Source organism: Myotis myotis, unplaced genomic scaffold (genome assembly GCF_014108235.1).
Source record: "Myotis myotis isolate mMyoMyo1 unplaced genomic scaffold, mMyoMyo1.p scaffold_m19_p_2, whole genome shotgun sequence".
Lineage (NCBI taxonomy): Eukaryota > Metazoa > Chordata > Mammalia > Chiroptera > Vespertilionidae > Myotis > Myotis myotis.
In genome coordinates, this window is record NW_023416324.1 from 70,992,989 (window position 1) to 71,017,910 (window position 24,922).

The 24,922-nt window shown below is 38.2% G+C and overlaps 1 protein-coding gene across 1 annotated transcript in view; it reads left to right on the top strand.

Annotated features, from left to right (window-relative positions):
* CCDC18 (coiled-coil domain containing 18) overlaps nucleotides 1–24,922 on the top strand; it is a 113,667-nt gene that overhangs the window by 62,520 nt on the left and 26,225 nt on the right. The window contains exons 18-23 of the mRNA XM_036348470.1: nucleotides 2,099–2,241; nucleotides 9,265–9,428; nucleotides 9,912–10,125; nucleotides 17,034–17,133; nucleotides 22,486–22,602; nucleotides 24,041–24,184. Of these exons, the coding sequence (XP_036204363.1) occupies nucleotides 2,099–2,241; nucleotides 9,265–9,428; nucleotides 9,912–10,125; nucleotides 17,034–17,133; nucleotides 22,486–22,602; nucleotides 24,041–24,184 (882 nt within the window). The remainder of the gene's footprint in view (nucleotides 1–2,098; nucleotides 2,242–9,264; nucleotides 9,429–9,911; nucleotides 10,126–17,033; nucleotides 17,134–22,485; nucleotides 22,603–24,040; nucleotides 24,185–24,922) is intronic.

Sequence of the window (24,922 nt, forward strand, 5' to 3'; positions counted from 1 at the left end):
ACTAGAAATTAAGCATACACGGACTGAAATAACGAATATTATACAGACTCCCGACAGCAGACCAGAGGAGCGCAAGAATCAAGTCAATGATTTGAAATGCGAGGAAGCAAAAAACACCCAACCGGTAAAGCAAAATGAAAAAAGAATCCAAAAATGCGAGGATAGTGTAAGGAGCCTCTGGGACAGCTTCAAGCGTACCAACATCAGAATTATAGGGGTGCCAGAAGATGAGAGAGAGCAAGATATTGAAAACCTATTTGAAGAAATAATGACAGAAAACTTCCCCCACCTGGTGAAAGAAATGGACTTACAGGTCCAAGAAGCGCGGAGAACCCCAAACAAAAGGAATCCAAAGAGGACCACACCAAGACACATCATAATTAAAATGCCAAGAGCAAAAGATAAAGAGAGAATCTTAAAAACAGCAAGAGGAAGAAACTCAGTTACCTACAAGGGAATACCCATACGACTGTCAGCTGATTTCTCAACAGAAACTTTGCAGGCCAGAAGGGAGTGGCAAGAAATATTCAAAGTGATGAATACCAAGAACCTACAACCAAGATTACTTTACCCAGCAAAGCTATCATTCAGAATTGAAGGTCAGATAAAGAGCTTCACAGATAAGGAAAAGCTAAAGGAGTTCATCACTACCAAACCAGGATTATATGAAATCCTGAAAGGTATCCTTTAAGAAGAGGCAGAGGAAGAAAAAGGTAAAGATACAAATTATGAACAACAAATATGCATCTATCAACAAGTGAATCTAAGAATCAAGTAAATAAATAATCTGATGAACAGAATGAACTGGTGATTATAATAGAATCAGGGACATAGAAAGGGAATGGACTGACTATTCTTGGGGGGGAAAGGGGTGTGGGAGATTCGGGAAGAGACTGGACAAAAATCGTGCACCTATGGATGAGGACAGTGGGTGGGGAGTGAGGGCGGAGGGTGGGGCGGGAACTGGGAGGAGGGGAGTTATGGGGGGGGGGGGGAAAGAGGAACAAATGTAATAATCTGAACAATAAAGATTTAATTAAAAAAAAATCCAAAAAAAATAAAAAATAAAAAATAATATGAGGTTCCTGAGGATGTGGATAGGAATTGAACCCAGAATACCTATGATATAATTTGACTTGTATAGGAGAAAGAATACCTCTTTCACTGTAGCAGAAACAGAAGGAAGAATGAATAGGAGTGAATGCAAATCATGTTGGGAGTAAATGCAGGTTATAATGTTTGAGGGTAGATGGGAATCTTGTAATTCTTCACTGAATGGGCCAATTTGTGAAGAAGGAAAGGAACATGATTTGACAAGAGAAGAAAAAACATTTCAAATGGGGATAATGAAAAGGAGAATATTTACCATTGTTTTGTTCAATTTTTAAAAAATACATATGTTTTCATTGATTTTAGAGTAGGGAGGAAGGGAGAGGGATAGAGAGATGAAAATATAGATCGGCTGCCTCCTACACCACCTCCCCTACTGGGGATTGAGCTTGGGTTGTGCCCCGAGTGGGTATTAATGATTTATACTCTGAATTTAGTTCTTCATTGAGAGGTCTTAGAAGATCAGGGAGGATATTAAAGTCATTGGCTCAAAGTTAATTGAACTTGGGACCTCTTGGTTCATGGGTCGATGAACCACTGAGCCACACTGGCTGGGCTTGTTCAATTCTTGTAAGTCTTATTTTAGTGTTATGATGTGGCCACTTCTATAAATATGTATAGGAATGAAAGACATTATAAAAAATTGTTTTGCTTTTTTATTTCAAAACATTACAGTAAGTCCTCATTTAACATTGATAAATTCCATCACTTTAAGTGAAATGACAAATAATGAAACCAATTTTAGTGTAGACTTACTGATATAAGTGAGTTAGGTTCCTATGTACCTTATCAGTATTATAATGAAACAACATTGAATGAAATGACATTATTCAAGGACCTGCTATAATTCCTGGTCTATACTTTGATTTTTATAATACATCTTGAAACTGAATGATAGGCTAGGGCTACACATATATATTTTTTCTTCTTCTGAAGAATATTGAGCTGTGACTGAATTTAAAATACTTACTGAAAACTGCTTTACAAGGTATCAAAACTGGAACAAGAGCTTCAAAAACAAAGGGAAAATTCCACTGAAAAGTTGAGAAAAATGGAGGAGAAATGTGATGCAGCCACACATGAAGCAGATTTGAAAAGACAGAAAGTTATCGAGCTTACTGGTACTGCAAGGTAAAATGAATATGATAGTTTTCATTTATCTTCCTCTTTCAACATCAGTAGTATCTGAGTTTCAATATCAGAAAATGTTCAGGGAAGCTTTTGCTTGAGAAAGTAATTTATCTACAGTCTGTGTTCCTATAGTGTTTTGTTTGCACCTCCCTCATAACCCTCCTATTATAAGTTCCTTAAGACCAAGATAATATCTGGTTTATTTTAATGGGGCTCCTACAACAATTAGCATAATTCCTTATACCTCATAGGCACTTAGCAATTGTTGTAGTGAATTAAATTGTGGAAAATAATAACATTTTAAAGCAAAGATGTACTCACACACAAGAATGGGGTTGAGTTATCTAGGGGAGGGAGTAACTTAATAAAATAAAGCAGTGGTTCTCCACCTTGACTGAACTTTGACTGAACATTAAAATCACCTGAGGACCCTGGCCGGTGTGGCTCAGTGATTGAGGATCGACCCATGAACCAAGAGATCACGGTTCGATTCCCAGTCAGGGCACAGGCCTGGGTTGTGGGCTCAATCCCCACTGGGGGCATGCAGGAGGAAGCTGATCAATGATTCTTATCATTTATGTTTCTATCTCTCCCTCTCCCTTCTTCTCTGAAACCAATAAAAATATATTTAAGATATAAAATAAATAAAATCACCTGAGGATCTTTACAAAGTACTGATGCCTAGGTCCCATTTCTAAGGTTCTAATTTAATTTGGCTAGGCTGGGTCTAGGCATCAGTTAGTAAAGAAATGACACCCATGAGCTGAAAGCTATACCCAGCTTCCCCAGAGCTCTTCTACTTTGTCAACAAGAGTTGACTTAATTAATAATATACTCATAATTAGCCCACCATTCTACCAATAGGAGGTGAGAGTTAATTATGCACTTGAACTAAAACCACAGGTCACCAGGCTTCTTCTCCCCTACTGACAGGAGTAAAGATAGGGCCTTTGTGCCTTGAGTAGCAACTTGCTTCCCCAGATGTCCTCAACTCTCTCAACAGGGTCAAGTGGGTATCCTATTTTTCAAACTAGGACCACAGTTCTTCAGACTGTCTTTCTTCTATTGACAGGTTTCTGTCCACTAACACAGCCACACCACCAGTGTGTACCTTAATTCCTCAAAGATTAATCACATTATAACTTTGTCCTTGGTTATGCAAAACACCACTAGAAGCTATAGATTTTCAGCTCAACCCTTATCTCCCATAGTAACCTCTCCACGTATTCTCATCCCTTCTCCCACTTCATTCCACTTTCTGAAAGACTTCCATTGTGTCCTCTGGAATTCCCAATCCATCCTGTGACACATCTATATCCTCAACTTCTTTCCTCTTCTTGTAATAGAAATCTGATTCTCCCGAGGATATTACTTCTTTCCTTGCAGCCCTCTAAAGTAAAAAATTTTCCCCACAGTTCTTGTACCATAGGATCAAGATGTGCAATAGTATACCATAGTTCACAAACTTCATGACATCAGATCATATCATCCCTCACTGCTGCTGACACCTTCAGGCCACCCGACTTACTGTTGCTCTCTAAAATTCCTCACAAAGATTAATCACTGCTGTCATTATTCTTGGAGATTTCAATATAGTATATCTATCTAGCTGATCCTCTGACACCTTAGCCTCATTTTATTTATTTTTATTTTTTTTAAATATATTTTATTGATTTTTTACAGAGAGGAAGGGAGAGGGTTAGAGAGTTAGAAACATCGATGAGAGAGAAACATCAATCAGCCACCTCCTGCACATTCCCCACTGGAGATGTGCCCGCAACCAAGGTACATGCCCTTGACCGGAATCGAACCTGGGACCCTTCAGTCCATAGGCTGACGCTCTGTCCACTGAGCCAAACTGGTTAGGGCACCTTAGCCTCATTTTAAAAAGTTCTCCTCTAATGATCCTGATCTCTCTCATACCTAGGCCACTCACTCACATGATTCATCCTTGATCTTGTCATTAGTATTTCAACATAATCTGAATATTATGTATCTACCCCATATTATCCTCATTTTCTCTCTTTTTTAAATCCTCACCTGAAGATATTTTTCCATTGATTTTTAGAGAGAGTAGAAGAGAGAGGGAAAGACAGAGAGAAATATTAATGTGAGAGAAACACATCAATTGGTTGCCTCTTGCATGAGCCCGTGGCCAGGGAGGAGCCTGCAACTAAGGTACATGCCCTTGATTGGAATTGAACCTGTGATCCTTTGGTCCGCAGGCTGACTGACACTCTATCCACTGAGCAAAACCGGCTAGGACTCCTCGTTCTCTCTCTTTTTCTTTTAAATATATATTTTATTGATTTTTTACAGAGAGGAAGGGAGAGGGATAGAGAGTTAGAAACATCAATGAGAGAGAAACATTGATCAGCTGTCTCCTGCACACCCCCTACTGGGGATGTGCCCGCAACCAAGGTACATGCCCTTGAGTCTACAGGCCTACGCTCTAGCCCAGCCGTGGGCAAACTACGGCCCGCAGGCCGGATGCGGCCCGTTTGAAATGAATAAAACTAAAAAAAAAAGGACCGTACCCTTTTATGTAATGATGTTTACTTTGAATTTATATTAGTTCACACAAACACTCCATCCATGCTTTTGTTCCGGCCCCCCGGTCCAGTTTAAGAACCCATTGTGGCCCTCGAGTCAAAAAGTTTGCCCACCCCTGCTAGCCCCTGAGCCAAACTGGTTAGGGCTCATTCTCTTTTAATACCCCAAATTCAACAATTCTTTGGTCTTATCAGGAACCCTAATCCATCAGTCCCATCACTGTCTCATTCCCTAATGTTCTCTCTTCTCTCTCTACCCAGCTTAAATTTTTATTAGTCATTAAAATAACTGATTTGCATATAACCACAATTCCCTTACCTCACTCTTACTTTGTGGTACACAGCCTAGAACCAACTCAGACTACTCCATGTTTGCATCTTTACAGAGGCTTGAGAAAATAACCACACTGACCAATCTTACTTTAAAATTATAACTTTAAACCTTAAGTGTTCCCTTAGCAGTGGTTCTCAACCTTCTGGCCCTTTAAATACAGTTCCTCATGTTGTGACCCAACCATAAAATTATTTTCGTTGCTACTTCATAACTGTAATGTTGCTACTGTTATGAATAGTAATGTAAATAGTTGATATGCAGGATGGTCTTAGGCGACCCCTGTGAAAGGGTCGTTCGACTGCCAAAGGGGTCGCGGCCCACAGGTTGAGAACCACTGCCTTAATGCTATCTGGCAATACTTTTCTGTACCTTTGCCTTTTATTTCAAAATTCCTACAAACCCTCCCCAATGTTGCTTTCTGTTTCACTGAGAAAATTGAAATAATTGTTTCTTTTCTCACCCCTATAATCCCCTATAATTTGACTTCTAGACAAAAACTATTTATGGTTATAGCTAAAGGCACATTCATAGGAAAAGTAAGTCCTAAATGCTAACAGGAAGCTTATAAACTAGATAATTAAACTTCATAAGAAAGATGTACCCTAGTTCCAAGAAATCTCTTCATGAAGCAGGGTTTTCTCTCTTCTCACTAATACTTCTTTTACTTCTGGAATTGCAACTTATAAAATTATTTTTCTCTCCCAAAAGATATTACAGTTAAAATATATATGTTATATATCTCCTTGGATCTGTTTTAGCAATAAAATATTTTCAGATAAAAAGAGAAGAAACTTAATTATTGAATATATTCTGTGGTGGGCAGTGTGCTAGGTGAACACATTAACTCAGTCTTCAAAACAGCCCTATTGGGTTTTATTATCCAAATATCTATTTATTTTGATTTTTAATTGATTTTTAGAGAGAAAGGGTTAGGGAGAGAGAGAGAAACATCGATGAGAGAGTGAAAAATAGATGAGCTCCCTCCTGCATGCCCCCTTGCAGGGATGGAGCCTGCAGCTAGGCATGTGTCCTGACCAGAAATCAAACCTGCAACCTTTCAGTGCACATGATGATACCCAACCAACTGAGCCACACCAGCCAGAGCTATAACTCGGGGTGAGGGGGAAGGCATCTGTAATATTTTAACAATAAAGATTGTTTTTTTAAGATATATTTCTAAATAACTTTTGGAAATTATGAATCTAAGTAAAAAAGAAAAAAAGCTGAAACTCAAAGAAGTTAGGGTATGAGATACATAATTTAGATGTGCTCTAAAACTAAGTTTTTTCTGTTACATCACATTGGAAGGTTCTTCTGATATTATATGTAAATGTCCTAACCCTACTGTCTTAGTGCTGAGGTTCATGGAGCACTTGTTAGATTTCTCAGACTGCCTCCATAGCCATTTAAAAATCTTTTTACATTTGAAGAAGCCAGAGAATCTCAGCTGCTATATTCTTAAAGTTTAGTTTTATTTTTGCATAATTTTTCCTTTAGCCCTGTTTCCAATCTCAGACTTAATTGTCCATAATAACTCTATGCCTGTAATGTGAAGTATTTTTGGAAAAACTCGTAGGCTTAAAGGCTGTTACAAATTTTGAAAGTTATGGGGAAAATATTGGTATTAGATTATTTATATAATAGTTAAAAATCTTAAGCCTTTAAATATTTATTATGTTATAGTAATGCCTCATTTACATGGCATAAGGAAATAATGTATAGTTGCTCATAAATAGAGAAATGAGTGAAATTTATCTTTATCAAACACTGAAACTTTGAAACAAAACAAAACAAAATTTTATAGAAATTTTCCAAAATGTGTATTTTCTTGTCATTTTTACCTTCTCTGGGTGACTAGGGTTATCATTATATTCATTAGTTATATCATGGTAACTTTATGAAACCTTAAGGAGTATAGAACTCTGTTTATTTGTTACCAAATATCTGTAGAAAGCTGTGCTTTTTGAGTTCTTGTATTTTTAAAATATAATTTTTCCCTGCCCTGCTTGCATGGCTCAGTTGGTTGGGCATCGTCCTATGCACAGAAGAGTTGCCTGTTCAATTCCTGGTCAGGGTGCATGCCTAGGATGCAGGCTCTATCCCCAGTCGGGGGCGTGCAGTAGGCAGCCGATCAATGTTGCGCTCTCAAACATTGGTGTTTCTCTGTCCCTCTCCCTTCCTCTCTCTCTAAAAAAATCAATAAAAAATCTTTTAAGCCTTGGCTGGTGTAGCTAAGTGGTAAGAGTGTCATCCAGCAGGGTCACTTGTTTGATTCCCAGCCAAGGGCACATACCTGGGCTGCAGGTTCAATCCCCAGCCCCAGTTGGGACGTGTGCAGGAGTCAACCAATCGATGTTTTTCTCTCTTTCTGTATGTGTGTGTGTATGTATGTGTGTGTATATATATATATATATATATATATATATATCTCCCTCTCTCACTCTCTGCTTCTTTCCCTCTCTCCTCTCCCCTTACCCCTTTACCTCTCTCCCTTCCTACCTTTTTACCACTTTCTCTAAAATCAATGGAAAAATATCTTCAGGTGAGGAGAAATAAATAATAATAATAACTTTTCCCCAACTTCTTTGCTGACAAGCTATTACCTCTTAGTACTGTATACCAACCTTTTTTTGGTTATTTTTTTAAAATTATGTTTTAAATCCACTCTAATATGAGAAAAGAATTAGTCAAGCTTTAGCTAGGATTTTAGACATGTAAAAGGGTCATCAGCACTTGTCTAATCTAATAGTTCTTAACTTTGTTGGGCCATGGACATATTTGAGGATATGGATCATTTTCTATACATAGACATAACATATGCATACATCATTATGCACATTGTTTCAGGAGTTTTTTAGTTTTCCTCAAGTTCACTTATGGACATTGAAAAAAAACCTCCTCAACAAATACAATTTCATCTATGTTGCATTTAGAAAACAAATGCTCTAACTTGCAAACTCAGCTTATGAAATGTCAAAGACCAAAAGAACTACAATAAAAAAATGCTGATGCAAAGGAACATCAGCTCTGCCCACTATTGTGGATGACACTAACAATTGTTTAAATAGTAAATATCACTTTGGAATTAACAGCAAATTGACTTAAAACTTCCTCTCACTATGTTTATGAGCTGATAGGTAGCCAAACTTCGAACTTCTGTAGTGAAATTAAGCCCAGGACCACCTGAAAGTTAGTAAACTTTCACTATTAATAACTATTTGTATTATCCTAGGCCAGTGATTTTTAACCAGTGTGCCATAATAATTTTTAAAACATGCAATACCTGACTATTTAGTCAGGGGCACTGAACCCCTTAGATCAGCGGTTCTCAAACTGTGGGTCGCTACCCCTTTGGGGGTCGAACGACCCTTTCACAGGGGTCACCTAAGACCATCGGAAAACACATATATAATTACATATTATTTTTGTGATTAATCACTATGCTTTAATTATGTTCAATTTGTAACAATGAAAATACATCCTGCATATCAGATATTTACATTACGATTCATAACAGTAGCAAAATTACAGTTATGAAGTAGCAACGAAAATAATTTTATGGTTGGGGGTCAGCACAACATGTGGAACTGTATTGAAGGGTCGTGGCATTAGGAAGGTTGAGAACCACTGCCTTAGATTATCAAATAAAAAGATAACAACAGCCAACACAACAATACCTGCCCATGTGAGTGAATAAAAATTATGCCTATATTTTTGACAGATTGGCAAAAAATATATTATTGTTGTGCTGTAGATTTTAGTAACTAGTTTATGTGTGCCAGGAAATTTTTAAAAAGGTTGAAAATTGCTATCCTAGACAATTAATTCACTTAATCTTCTATTTTCAATCATCTGTAAAGCAAGGAAGTTGCACTAGCTCTCAATCCATATAAAGCTTTATAAAAATTAACTGTAGTTAAATTGAAAAGACTGCTAGCCTTGTTAAATATTACTAGGTGGTACAGTTGTATTTAGTTGGAGCATTTTAAACAATATCATAGGTGATTTAAGATTCTGACTAGACATTTTGCTGATATTTGCCCTCATATAACTTGCAGTTTTTGTTTAGTCAGAGACAAGTCAGTTGGTTTTTAAATTTCCAAATTATCATTTGTTTTATTGTTTGTTTTTAATTAGGCAAGTAAAACTTGAGATGGATCAGTACAAAGAAGAGCTGTCTACAATGGAAAAAGAAATAATGCACCTAAAACGAGATGGAGAAAATAAAGCAATGCATCTCTCTCAGTTAGACATGATCTTAGAACAGACAAGGATAGAACTAGATAAGAAAACAAATGCTGGTAAGCAACAAGTTAGCTGAGCTTAGCTGCCTGCATATTTATATTTATTTATTTATTTATTTATTTATTTATTTTTTAAATACATTTTATTGATTTTTTTACAGAGAAGAATGGAGAGGGATAGAGAGTTAGAAACATCTATGAGAGAGAAACATCGATCAGCTGCCTCTTGCACACTCCCTACTGGGGATGTGCCTGCAACCAAGGTATATGCTCTTGACCGGAATCGAACCTGGGGCCCTTCAGTCTGCAGGCTGGCGCTCTATCCACTGAGCCAAACCAGTCAGGGCTGCATATTTATATTTAAAGAAGTGAACTAAAGTTAAGAACTTGGGATGATAGGGTTGAAAGGGATAATGTGTAGTCAATATCTTATCTCTGGTAGATGAATAAAATTGAATATTCTTAATTATAATTATTTACAAAGTTCTTAATAATAAATGGTTTATATGTAGTTCTAAAAATATTCTCTTGTCTTAACAGTGAAGGAGTTAGAAAAGTTACAGCACCACACTGAAACTGAACTAACAGAAACCTTGCAGAAACGGGAAGTACTAGAGACTGAACTGCAAAATGCTCATGGAGAATTAAAAAGTACTTTAAGACAACTCCAGGAATTGAGAGACGTGCTACAGAAGGCTCAATTATCATTGGAGGAAAAATACACCACTATAAAGGATCTCACAGCTGAACTTAGGTGAGTTAATACTAAGAAATGATATCACAATTGCAAGTATTTCACTTTATTATTCTGAATCCTTGGGTCATACAATACCCCAGTTGTTGCTGAATTCTAGATGTCTAAATTTCTCAGCTGGTTCACTATGGCTCTTCCTGGTTAGCCTGTCCCAGTCTCCATGTAATAAATTCAGTAGTTGCTGTTGGCTAATAATTTATTACTGAGCTGTGGACCATTTTACATTGGCCCACTCCTGTATTCTATAGTGGTAGAAAATGATTGGACCAGCATATCGCAGTGGTTAATAGCAAAGTAATATTAACAATAACAGTATTGTTCTTTGTATTAAGCCTTTATTTTGTGCCAATGCTATGTCAGGGACTTTATATGTGATCTTACTAATTTCTTTACAACATATACAACCTTTTTACACTTGAGAAAACTGAAGCCTGAGAAAATTAAGTAAAATCCCCAAAGTCAGATAGAGGGTTCAGAGATGGAGATTAAACACAAGTCTGTCCAACTCTAAAATAGATTCTTAGATTAGCAGCTAAATTCACCACTTCTATGGTAAGTGGGATTGGAGAGCCAGACCAGAGCCAGAGTGTGGGAAATAGATTCTGAAAAGGAAAACAGAATTATAACCTAGGATGTGAAATGTGGAATGAAAGAACAGGATAGAGAGCAGCAAGATGACCCAGAAACTTAAATGTAACTCATGATTTATTCTAGGACTCCTTTTACTTTTCTACTCACAAACTAATTTTTAGTAAAGTTCATGTAGTTTTAAATAGTATGTGTCAGATTTTCAAATCCATATCTCCAGAAATAACTTATTACCCAAACTCCAGACTCAAATATCTAATGACTTACTTGTTTTTTTCCACTTAGAGGTTTTTAAGAGGCTTCTTAAGCTTGGCCAAAACAGAACTCTTTTTTTCCTCCTGCCCTTCCTCTCAGTATCATACATTAGCTCAAACCAGAAATATATGATTATTTTATCTCTTTCTCTCCCTCTTTTCATTTAATCTATTAGCTAATCATCTCAACTATGTTTCTAAAATATATTCTGAAATCAGTTGATTTCTAGGCCTCTTTTTTAATCATTGCCTTAGCACAAGCCATCATCATCTCTCACCTGGTCTGTTGCTATGACTTCCCAACTGGTTTCCCAGTTTAAATTCTTGACCCTCCCACAATCCCTTCTCCACAGAATGGATTTAAGTTATGATTTAAAACATCCATCAGATTATATTACTCCCCTACTTAACCCTTCTAATGGCTTCCCAAAAGATTCAGAATAAAACTCAGGCTACTTGGGAAATGTAAATCAAAACCACAGTGAGATACCACTTCATACTGTAATGAGTGAATGGCCATGATAAAAACAAACCAAAACCAAAACAGAAAATAGCAAGTATTAGCAAGCGGGTGGAGAAATTGGAACCTTTATACATTGCTGGTGGGAAGCTGAAATGGTATAGATGCTGCACAAAACAGTTTGGCAGATTCTCAATAAGTTAAACAAGAATTATTTATAACTCAGTAATTTCACTCCTAGGTATGTACAGAAAATAATTGAAAACAGGTGTTCAAACAAAAATTGTGCACAAATGTTCATAGCAGCTCTTGACTATAGCCACCAAGTGGAAACAACCCAAGTGTCCATCAGTAGTTGAATGGATAAACACAATGTGGTGTATCCATACAAGGAATATAATATATATATAGATATCTATATATATATATAGATATCTATATATCTATATCTATCTATCTATCGATCGATCGATCGATCAATCGATAGATAGATATATTTTAATTCTCACCCGAGGATATTTTTCCATTGATTTTTAGGGAGAGTGGAGGAGAGAGGGAAAGACAGAAAAATATCGGTATGAAAGAAATACATCAATTGGTTGCCTCCTGCCCAGGCCATAGGGCTGGGGCCAGGGGGGAGCCTGCAGCTAAGGTGCATGCCCTTGACTGGAATTGAACCCAGGACCCTTTGGTCTGCAGGCCGATGCTCTATCCATTGAGCCAAACCAGCTAGGCAGGAATATTATTCAGCCATGAAAAGAAAGTACTGATATGTGCTATAACATGATGAACCTTGAATACATTATGCTGAATGAAAGAAATCAGATACATATTGCACAATTCCACCTATATGAAATATCCAAAATTAACAAATCTATAGAGATAGAAGGCAGACTAGTGGTTGCCAAGAACTAGGGGGAAGGGGAATAGAAAATAACTGCAAATAGGTATGGAATTTTCATTTGAAGTGATGAAAAAGTACTGGAAATAGTGGCGATAGTGACACATTGAAGTAATAACATTGTGAAGGTACTTAGTGTAACTGAATTATATACTTCGAAGGGGTTAAAATGGTAAATCTTTTATGTATTTTACCACAATTTAAAAAAAATGCAAGGTCCTTATTCTGGAATATAAAACCCTACATGACAAGATTCTACTCTACTTCCCTGGCCTCATTTCATACTGATCTTGTTCCTGGCCTTCTTACTTTACTTAAAACTTACCAAGTTTTTTCGCATCTTCCAACTTTGCCATAGCTGTTTCTTTGGCCTAAAATAATGGTTCTGTGGCCAGCTTCTTGCCCTTCACATAACCTCAGAGCAAGCATGTCAAATTCAGAGGCTAATATGGGCCAAATAAGGTTTAAGTTTATGTGGGCCGCAAAAAACCAAAAGCTTCAATTTTCATAGAAACAGGTTTATTTCGATAGAGACATGCTGAATACAAAGGGCTGAAATGAGTAATCGTTAACATAAAATCATAGAACATTTTAATAAAAATTAATATTTTTTCTTGAACATTTACTTACCAGACACTGAATAACTGCACAAATTAATAAGCTTAACGCAAATAAACCTATTTTTCTTGTTCTCTGAAAGTGAAACATTTCCTGTTGGGCACACCAAACCAGTCAGTACAAGACTAATGATATAACAATTGGCTGCTAAAATATTCGCTGCTAGTATTAGTGGAGAGAAGTGGTGCACCTGCGCGTAAGATGCGTAAGGAAAATGAATACAACACAATTATAGTCATTAGTCATTAGTGAACATTGTAGTTTGTTATTAATTATTGTGTATAACAGGATATTGTAAAAATTAAGTTATGAAATTTTTATTAAAATGTTTCTTACATACCGTTATGTTGGCTAGGCTGTAAAAATATTCGTTGTGGGCCACATGCGGCCCATGGACCGCAAGTTTGACATTTTTACCTCAGAGAACCCTTCCTTGACCACCTGCTCTAAAGTAGCCACCCAGTCATCACTATTTAATGCTCTAACATAGCACTTTGTATTGTGATATTTTTCTTGTTGAGTTGTTTGTTATTTATAATTCATCTTCTCTCCTGGACCTACGAGAGTATAAGCTCCATGTGATGAAGGACATCTGTCTTGTTGACTATTAAGTCTACAGTACATAGAACCCTGACATATAGGAAGCATCCAACAAATATTTTCTACATAGTTAAGTGAGTGAATAGATGAAAGAAGTAGTAATGAAATCTAAAATTCTAATATCTAAATTTTAGAAGCTCAATTATTTGCATAGACAGCAGTTAGATATCTTTAAAATTCACATTTTATTTTCTTTTATTAAATTTTATTGGGATGACATTGGTCAGCATGAACATATAGGTTTGATGTTACTTTTAGAATTTTAGTTTAGCCTTATATTTTACAACTTTTGACTTTTAGGAGAATAATAAACAGCTCATTAAAGAAGTTCAGGATCTGTTTTTTAAAATCTGTACCTTTATTCAATATTGTTTCATATTTAAAACTGGGAAACATTTGAAGATTTTCAAAATCAATACAACATTTTCAGACTTTGTCATGTCATAACTTAGAGTTCAAATTAAAATTCTCTGATCATAGGCGCCAGACTGTTAGAAGTATTAAAATGTAAGTTAGGGTTTTAGGATGACGATAATTTATAAAATATATATTTATAAAATATATAATGTATAAAATACATTTATATTTATAAAAAATATTTCTATAGTTGACTTTATTACTTCACTATATGTAATGCATCATTTTGAGTAAAATTCCCATGAGAAACACGGTGGTCATTTCTTTAGCTGCGGATATCAAGAATACCAACCATGAGATAAATGCTTAATTCAATTGTAATAAACTCCCAGCTGTTACATAGAAAAGACTTTCAAATGCTCCTTTGATCTATAGATCAAAAAATATGGATATAGTTTTTAAATTCTAATACTGATTCAATCTTATTTCCTGGGAGTGCTTTAATATTTTGCTTAAACTGTCTACAGTAATAGAGTTTAAATTAACTTTTGTCTTTTTAACACTATATTAAACGAATTATATTGATATCAATCATTTTTCTTATACATTATTACTTTAGTTTGAGCCCTTTCAATCTAAAAAAATGCATGTAACCAATAACTTTTAACTGCAGGAAAGGTGACCCAGTTGACTTAATTTTTTTAAAAAATCTTTATTGTTCATATTATTACAGTTGTTCCTCTTTTTCCCCCCCTATTGCTCCCCTCCACCTGGTTCCCACTCCACCCTCTGCCCTTACCCCCCCCCCCCGCCCCCGCCACTGTCCTCATCCATAGGTGTAAGATTTTTGTCCAGTCTTCCTGCACCCCTACACCCTGTTCCCCCTGAGAATTGTCAGTCCACTCCCTTTCTATGCTCCTGATTCTATTATATTCACCAGTTTATTCTGTTCATCAGATTTTTTATTCACTTGATTTTTAGATTCACTTTTTGATAGATATGTATTTGTTGTTCATGATTTTTATCTTTACCTTTTTCTTCTTCTTCCTCTTCTTAAAGAATACCTTTCAGCATTTCATATAATACTGGTTTGGTGGTGATGAACTCCTTTAGCTTTTTCTTATCTGTGAAGCTCTTTATCTGACCTTCAATTCTGAATGATAGCTTTGCTGGATAAAGTAATCTTGGTTGTAGGTTCTTGGTATTCATCACTTTCAATATTTTTTGCCACTCCCTTCTGGCCTGCAAAGTTTCTGTTGAGAAATCAGCTGACAATCATATGGGTACTCTCTTGTAGGTAATTAACTGTTTTTCTCTTGCTGCTTTTAAGATTCTCTCCTTGTCTTTTGCTCTTGGCATTTTAATTAGGATGTGTCTTGGTGTGATCCTCTTTGGATTCCTTTTGTTTGGGGTTCTCTGTGCTTCCTGGACTTGTAAGTCTATTTCTTTGACCAGGTAGGGGAAGTTTTCTGTCATTTTTTCTTCAGATAGGTTTTCAATATCTTGCTCTCTCTCTTCTTCTAGCACCCCCATAATTCGGATGTTGGTACACTTGAAGTTGTCCCAGAGGCTCCTTACACTATCTTCATATTTTTGGATTCTTTTTTCTTTTTGTTTTTCCGGATGGGTGTTTTTTGCTTCTTCATACTTCAAATATTTGACTTGATTCTTGCAATCCTCTAGTCTGCTGTTGGATCTCTGTATACAGTTCTTTATTTCAGTCAGTGTATGCTTAATTTCTAGTTGGTCCTTTTTCATATCCTTGAGGGTCTCACTAGACTTATTGAGGATCTTACTAAATTTATTTGCAGTTTCTAGAAAATTCTTGAAAAACCTTATAACTGTAGTTTTGAACTCTATATCCAGTAGTTTGCTTGCCTCCATTTCTGTCATTTGTGACCTGCTTCTTTGTCTCCGCATTTTGACTGCTTCCCTGTGTTGATAAAGTGGCTTTCTATGCTAGGTGTCCTATAGGGCCCAGTGGCTCAGCCTCCCCAATTACCTAAGGTGGACCCTCTTGGTGCACCCCTTTGTGAGCTGTGTGCACAGTCTTGTTGTAGTTAAGCCTTGATTGTTGTAGGTATCACTGGGAGGAATTGACCTCCAGGCCAATTGGCTGTGAGAATCAGCTGTGTCTATGGTGGGAGAACTTCTGTGCTGGAAACACCCTTCTGGGGCAAGACTTGCTTCAGTGGGGCTTTGGTGCTCACTGAGTCTGCCCCCTGAGTGTGTCCCTTATGGATCTGAGGAGTTGTAATCTGGATGGTCCCACTCTGACCACTGGGTACACTGGCACTTGGATCTCTAAGGAGGTGCTAATTTAGCCTCTGCCTGAGGCTACCCAGCAGGAGCTACAGAGAGATCTGCAGATTCTTCTTCTTTGTTTGGGGTTTGGAGGTGCCCAGATGAGGCCCAGCTGTGAAGCAATGCAAGCTGCTGTGGGGCCTTGGGCCTTCTTTTGGATATTCTGGGTCTCTCTGACCCAGCTGCAGTTTGTTAGGTAATTTTAGATTGCAAAGGGCTAGGTCATTCACATGCAAAAGCCTCTGTGCACAGCTTGGGTGCAGCAGGGTCTCAGGGAATCAACAAGATGGAGCAAACAGCTATGGCTGATCCTCAGCCCTGCCCTAAGAGGCCCCAGGTCTCAGGGTCCCAAGGTAATTGCTGCAAGCACCTCTGAGAGAAAGCCACCCTCTAGTTCCGCCCGCTGCCAGACAGTCCAGTTTCTCCCCATATGAGTCTGGGTCCACAGAGACTCGCCCGGAACTGGAGTCAGGGCCTTCGGGAGCTAGTGTCTCCTTCCCAATTGAAAAGACAACCATGTCCTCAGTTGCCATCCCTTTGCACGTGCACCTCCGTACCTCTGCACTTTACTTCTGCACCTCCTCTGAGTTTCAGTGTGCTTTTTTCTTTCCTTCTAGTTGTAGAATTTCCACTCAGCCAGCCTTCCTGTGGTTATGGATGATGTCTATTTTGTCTTTCAGTTGTATTTTTGAGGTGGTTTTGCGAGGCAGCAATTTCAGGTGTTTACCTATGCCGCCATCTTGGTTTCTCCTCCAGTTGACTTAATTTTTAAGTACTATAATATTTCCACTGTTTGCTTTGATCTTTTTCCTTTGTTAAATTTCAGAGACTGCAAGATGGAGATTGAAGACAAAAAGCAGGAACTCCTTGAAATGGATCAGGCACTTAAGGAGAGAAATTGGGAGCTAAAGCAAAGAGCAGCTCAAGTTGGTTTTCTTAATTATATTGTAATGAAATTTTCTGTTAAAATGCAATCACACAATATTTCAGAAGTCACACTTTTTGATAAATGGATATTTTTATAACATACTTGTTTTTTCGTGTACATAAATATTTTTGAAAAATTAGAAATATATAATTTTTCTTTATCTTGCTATTTTTACAGCAAAAGGATTTTTTAGAATGAAAATTAGCTTAGTATCTGAACATTTTGATCTCTTATATTACTGTACAGGCAGTCCTCAGGTTACGTCGTGGTTACATCTCCATCTCTCATTTACAGTATGTATAAAAAAAAAAGTTCCATCATTTCGATATATGTACATACATGCTTTATGTTTTTTATTATTTATTTACCACAAGTAAAGGTCAGGAATTGTTATCTTTCTTTTAAATTTTTTTTACTGTTTCACTTCATTACTGCTGTATATGTGCTCCATGTGAGTGACATAGGTGCTTATGTAGGTGGGTTCCGACTTAACAGCGAAAATCGCATTACATGTTGCCTTAGGGGAACGGATCTCCGACGTAACCCAAGGACCTACTGTATATTGGAAAAAATGGGGTTAAACGAGTCATTTGCTATTGTTTGTTGGAGGAGCAAAAATATTCAGAAGGTATTACTTACCAGCATCTTTTTTGAAGTCTTTATTTTTTCAGGGTAGTTTTAGGTTCATAGCAAGATTAAGCAAGAACGTACACAGATTTCCCATATACGCCCACATGTGTACAACCTTCCCCATTATCAACCTTCCCCACCAGAGATAGTACATTTGTTTCAGTTGTGAACCTACATTGATACATCAGTTTACATTATAGTTTACTCTTGGAGTTGCACATTCTCTGGGAGGAATTATAGTATTTTCACTACACTAAAAATCCTCTATGATGCACCTGTTCATCCCTCCCTTTTCTTCCCCCTACCCTGGCAACCACTGATCTTTTTATTGTCTCAGTAGTTTTGCTTTTCCAGAATATCATATACATAAATTGAATCAGAGTATATAGCCTTTTCAGATTGGGTTCCTTCAGCTAGTAATAAACACTTAAGATTCCTCCATGTCTTTTCATACCTTGATGGTTCATTTCTTTTTAACACTGATTCCATATTCTGGATATACTGCAGCTTATTTATTCATTCGCCTATTGAAGGCCATTATGGCTGCTTCCACGTTCTGGCAATTATAAATAAAGCTGCTATAAACATTGGTGGGTAGCTTTTTGTGTTGACATGTTTTCAGTTTCTTTGGGTAAATAACAAGGAGCATGATTGCTGGATCATATTGTAAGAGTATATTTAATTTTAATAAGACACTTCCAAATTGCCTTCCAAAGTGGCTGTACCATTTTGCATACCCACCAGTAACAAATGGGAGTTCCTGTTGCTACACATGCTGGCTAGCATTTAGTGTTATCAGTGTTTCAGACTTTACCATCCTAATAGGTGTATAGTGTTGTTTCCTTGTTGTTTTAATTTGTATTTCCCTAATGACATGATATGGAGCATCGTTTCCTATGTTTACTTGCCACCTAATTATCTCCTTTGGTAAGTTGTCTTATTTTTTAATTGAATTGTCTATATTTTTAAGATTATTTACAGAGGAAGGGAAAGGGAAAGAGAGAAACATCAAACATTGTTGTGAGAGCAAAACATCCATTGGCTGCCTCCTGCATGCCCCCTTCCTGGGGGTTGAGCCCACAACTTGGGCATGTCTCCTGACTGGGAATCGAACTGGCAATCTTTCAGTGCACCGGACAAAGCCCAACCAACTGAGCCATACTGACTAGGGCGGGTGGTTTGTTTTTTTATTGTTGAGTGTTAAAAGTTCTTTGTATATCTTGGATACCAGTCTTTATTAAATTTGTCTTTTGCAAATATATTCTCTCAGTGTGTAGCTTTTCTCATTCTTTTGATATTAACTTTCACAGAGTAGAACTTTTTCATTTTAATAAAGTCCAGCTCATCAATCATTTATTTCATGGATTGAGCTTTGGTGTTTTATCTAAAAAGTTATAGCTGTACCCAAATTCTCTAGGTTTATAGTTTAGTTTTTTTAAAAATCTTTATTGTTCAGATTATTACAGATGTTCCTCTTTTTTCACCCCAAAGCTCCCCTCCACCCGCTTCCTACCCCACCCCAAGCCCTCACCCGAACCCCCACCACTGTCCTCATCCATAGGTGTAAGATCTTTATCCAATCTCTTCCTGCACCCTTCACCCTCTTTCCCCCGAGAATTGTCTGTCCACTCCCTTTCTATGCCCCTGATTCTATTATATTCACCAGTGTATTTTGTTCATCAGATTTTTTATTCATTTGATTTTTAGATTCACTTGTTGATAGATAAGTATTTGTTGTTACTTTGTTGTTCATAATTTTTTATCTTTACCTTTTTCTTCTTCCTCTTCTTAAAGAATACCTTTCAGCGTTTCATATAATACTGGTTTGGTGGTAATGAACTCCTTTAGCTTTTTCTTATCTGTGAAGCTCTTTACTGACCTTCAATTCAAATAATAGCTTTGCTGGGTAGAGGAATCTTGGTTGTAGGTTCTTGCTATTCATCACTTAGAATATTTCTTGCCACTCCCTTCTGGCCTGCGTAGTTTCTGTTGAGAAATCAGCTAGCAGTCATATGGGCACTCCCTTGTAGGTAACTAACTGCTTTTTTCTTGCTGCTTTTAAGATTCTCTCTTTGTCTTTTGCTCTTGGCATTTTAATTATGATGTGTCTTGGTGTGGTTCTCTTTGGGTTCCTCTTGTTTGGGGTTCTCTGCGCTTCGTGGACTTGTAAGTCTATTTCTTTGACCAGGTAGGGGAAGTTTTCTGTCATTATTTCTTCAAATAGATTTTCAATATCTTGCTCTCTTTCTTCTTTTGGCACCCCCATAATTTGAATGTTGGTATGAAATGAAATCTGAATCATTTTGTCATTTTGAGCATAATATTTTTTCTTTAAGTTTCTATAATATATATGGGGCTCAAGATCCAGTATTAGTAAGCGATGACTATTTTTTTCTTATTCTTTTTTTAAATTTTTTTTTAAAATAATTTTTATTTCTTAAAGTATTACAAAGAGTATTACATATGTCTCCTTCCCCCCCCCCCCTTGACCTTCCCCCGGCCTCCCCAACCCCCCAGTGTCTTGTGTCCATTGGTTATTCTTATATGCATGCATATAAGTCCTTCGGTTGACCTCTTAACTCCCCCACAAACCCTCCCCAGGCTTCCCACTGTAGTTTGACAGTCTGTTCAATGCTGCTCTGCCTCTGCATCTATTTTTGTTCATCAGTTTATATTGGTCTTTATTATCCGTTTCAACCTCACCAGAGCTGCTCCCACCTCACCGGGGCCGTCCCAACCTCACCGGGGCTGTTTCAGCCTCACTGGGGCTGTCTTGACCTCAGCAGGGCCATTTTGGCCTCACCGGGGCCATCCCAACTTCACTGGGGCCATCCCAACCTCACCGGGGCCATTTCGACCTCACCGGGGCTGTCCCAACCTCACTGGGGCCGTTTCAGCCTCACCGGGGCCGTTTCAACCTCACCGGGGCCATCCCGACCTCACTGGGGCTGTTTCGGCCTCACCGGGGCAGTCCCAATCTCACCGGGGCCGTCCCAACCTCACCGGGGTTGTCGTGGCTTCACCGGGGCCGTCCCGACCTCACCAGGGCTGTTTCGGCCTCACAGGGGCCGTCCCAATCTCACCGGGGCCGTCCCTACCTCACCGGGGTCGTCGCGGCTTCACCGGGGCCGTCCCGACCTCACTGGGGCCGTTTCGACCTCACCAGGGCCGTCCCAACCTCACTGGGGCCGTTTCAGCCTCACCAGGGCCGTTTCAACCTCACCGGGGCTGTCCCGACCTCACTGGGGCTGTCCCGACCTCACCGGAGCAGTGTTGACCTCACTGGGGCCGTCTCGACCTCTCTGGGGGCGTCCCAACCTCACCGGGGCAGTTTCAGCCTCACCAGGGCCATCCCGGCCTCACCGGGGCAACACAACATTTGGCATTCTGTCTTTTGTTGGGCGGCTCCTTGCTGGACAAAATCTCCAGGCATTCTTGGTGGCTGAATATCTGGTATGCTTGCTTGGATTTTGTTTTCTACTAAGAGCACAGTCTGCTTGTCTGCCATCTCCCAGCGTCCCATGTGAGACTGGAACTGGTGGACGTGCTTGTGCATTTGCTGGTACAGCGGTTCCATGTCGCCAGCCCAGCCTGGTCCGGCTCCGGCTTCCTCCGAACCTGATTCTGCTTCTCGAGTGTGTCTCTTTTGGATGCGAGGAGTTGAAATCTGCAGTTTGTTGAATTGGGCTCTGTACTTGGTGCCTCTGCACATCCTTCTTTCTATGCGAGGAGTTGAAATCTGCAGTTTGTTGGGTTGGGCTCTGTACTTGGTGCCTCTGCACATCCTACTCAGTCTCAGTGCTCTTCTTTCTTTCCTTCCAGTTGTAGAGCCTCCACTGGGCCAGCTTTCCCATGGTTCCAAATGATAGTTGTTTGTCCTATAGTTGGTAGTTTCGATGTTGTTGTGGGAGGCAGCACACACAGGTCTGTACCTTACACTGCTATCTTGGTTCTCCTGGGTCTGCTTCTTGACTGTGTCTCTTATGGGTGCGAGGAGTTGAAGTCTGCAATTTGTTGGGTTATGCTGCAAAAGCGCAGGTGGGTCTTTTTGTGCCACTGGCACGGCTTGGGTGGGGATGTAAATTAAGTAGGGCGGGGCCTCAGAGAGTCAGCAGGGCGGAGCAAATAGCAATGGCGTCTCAGCGGCTCCTCGCCTCTCTGGGACTGCGGGACTTTGCGTCCCCTAGTGCCGGCGAGCAGCTGTGCGACAGAGCCTCCCTTGCTTTCCGACCGTTGCAAGGCCGTGCCGCCTCTCCCCGTGGGGTCTAGGGCCTCAGAGATTTGCCCCGAGCAAGCCCAGAGGATTCGAGAGTTTGTAACCCCCTCCAATTGAGAAAAACCGCGCATCCAGTTGCAGCCTGCCTGGCCCGCGACTCTGTACCTCTGTTCTTGGTGCCTCTGTAGCTCCTACTCAGTCTCACTGCTCTTCTTTCTTTTCTTCCAGTTGTAGAACTTCCACTGGGCCAACTTCCCCATGGTTCTGAATGGTAGTTGTTTGTCTTATAGTTGGTTGTTTCAATGATGTTGTCGGTGGCAGCACGCACAGGTCTATACCCTACGCCGCCATCTTGGTTCTCCTATTATTCTTTTTAATAATTTATTTGAGATGAGTTTGTTTCAGTTATACCCACTATAAATAATTCTAAAACACATTCTAAGCACACAATTTTTCACATCAGAATAAAATTGAATGACAGTTTAATGTTATTTTCCTATTTAGGTTACACATTTGGATATGACTATACGTGAGCACAGAGGAGAAATGGAACAGAAAATTATTAAATTAGAGGGTACACTAGAGAAATCAGAATTGGAACTTAAAGAATGCAACAAACAGGTAAATTATAAAAATTACACATTTTAAATTGCTTTAAAATAATTACTTTACTGTAAGTATCCATTATTCATATAGCATAACTTTTTAACAGAATATATATTAAAAATACTATATAATTTTATTTTTTTAAACTATTTTTATTGATTTCAGAGAGGAAGGGAGAGAGATAGAAACATCAATGATGAGAGAGAATCATTGATCGGCTGCCTCCTGTATGCCCCCTACTGGGGATCGAGCCCGCAACCCTGGCATGTGCCCTTGACCAGAATCGAACCCAGGACTCTTCAGTCAGCAGGCTTGATGCTCTATCCTCTGAGCCAAACCAGCTAGGGCAAAAAATACTATATAATTTTAATCACCTTGTACATGCTACTTTATATTTCTTTTCTCCTCTTAATATTTCACCCTATCTTTTTGAGATATAATTGACAAATAAAAATTGCATGTATTTAGGGTGTGAAATGTGATATTTGATATACATTGCAAAATAATTACCACAATCAAGCTAATTACTTACAGGTTTTTTTTTTTGTTTTTTGTTTTTATTTTGGTGACAACACTTAAGATCTGTTCTCTTAGTAAATTTCAACTATGCAATACAGTATTACTATCGTCAAAATGCTATACATTAGATCTATAGAACTTATTCATCCTACATAACTGAAATTTTGTACCCTATGACCAACATTGCAGCATTTCCCCCACTATGACTACTCTCTTAATGTTATTTTGAATATAGTTTTTCTTGGATCATTGTGTCCACATACTTATCATAATGTATGTATATCTGAATATGTATATAATATCTCTGGAAGGATTTGGAAGTAATTTTGTTAACTGGTTGTGGCTAAGGAAGGAACACAGTGGGAAGGGGACTTTTACACTATATTTTTTTCCTTATACACACATTACTTATAAAATTATTTGTAACGTCATGTAATATTTGTTTTAAGGTACCCTAATTTTCTTTTCTTTTTTTTTTTTTTAATATATTTTTTTGATTTTTTACAGAGAGGAAGGGAGAGAGATAGAGAGTCAGAAACATCAATGAGAGAGAAACATCGATCAGCTGCCTTCTGCACATCCCCCACTGGGGATGTGCCCGCAACCCAGGTACATGCCCTTGACTGGAATCAAACCTGGGACCCTTCAGTCCGCAGGCCGACGCTCTATTCACTGAGCCAAACCGGTTTTCTTTTCTTATACAAATATAATTGAGACCTAAATCTCTTTTAGCATATTTAGTTATACATATAAGCATCTTATTAGGCACAAGAATTCTGATGTTTATGTCTAAGTTATGGTTGTCTTAAAAACACACATTTATATTTTTTTGTTTTAGATGTATGTGTTCAAAGCTTGACTTACTTGAATTGTAGTTATGATTAAAGAATTATTTTTCCTTGGTTATATTAATATTGTTCTGTTTAAAATTCAGATAGAAAGTTTGAATGAAAAATTGCAAAATGCCAAAGAACAGCTCCGAGAAAAAGAATTTATAACGCTACAAAACGAACAGGAGATCAATCAACTGAAAAAAGAAACTGAACGAACACAACAAAAGATGAAAGAAATAGAAAGTGTAAGCAAATTATTTTCCTCCTAGGGAACATGTATTATTTGAAGAGCCATATAAATCTTTATGTTTTAAACTGTTTGGTTTTAGTATACAGAAACTGTGTCATAAATATTTTTAGGCTAATTATTTGGGCCAATACCTATTAGTTTCTTTTATTAAGTCTTTTATTCTTATGTTCTAATGAGTTGCCAGATGAAGTATCATTAGTTTGCATGTGTGTTGAGTCATGAACCATTTCACCCACTAGCTTTTTAAAAACTGAAATTGCAGCCGGCCAGTGTTGCACAGTGGTTGAGCATCAACCCATGAACCAGGAGGTGTTTTTACATTCCTGGTCAGGGCACATGCCAGGGTTGCAGGCTCGATCCCCAGTAGGGATTGTGCAGGAGGCAGCTAAACAATGATTCTCTTTCATCATTGATGTTTCTATCTCTTTCTCCCTCTCCCCTCCTCTCTGAAATCAATAAAAATTTAAATAAGTAAATAAATAAAAACGGAAATTGTTTCTAAGAGCGCTTGTGAATGTAACTTTCTCTTGTTTTTAAATACTATACTCAACTGTATAACTTTGTATATCCCTCTTTATTGTGTCTGACTCATTGATTCTCATTGATTATCTGCCTTCTCTAGTAGAATGTGAACTCCATAAGAATGGCCACATTGTCTCCTTTGTTCACTCTTGTAGCAACACTTAGAACAGCACGTATCACATAGTAAACATGAATAAATATTAGTTGAATT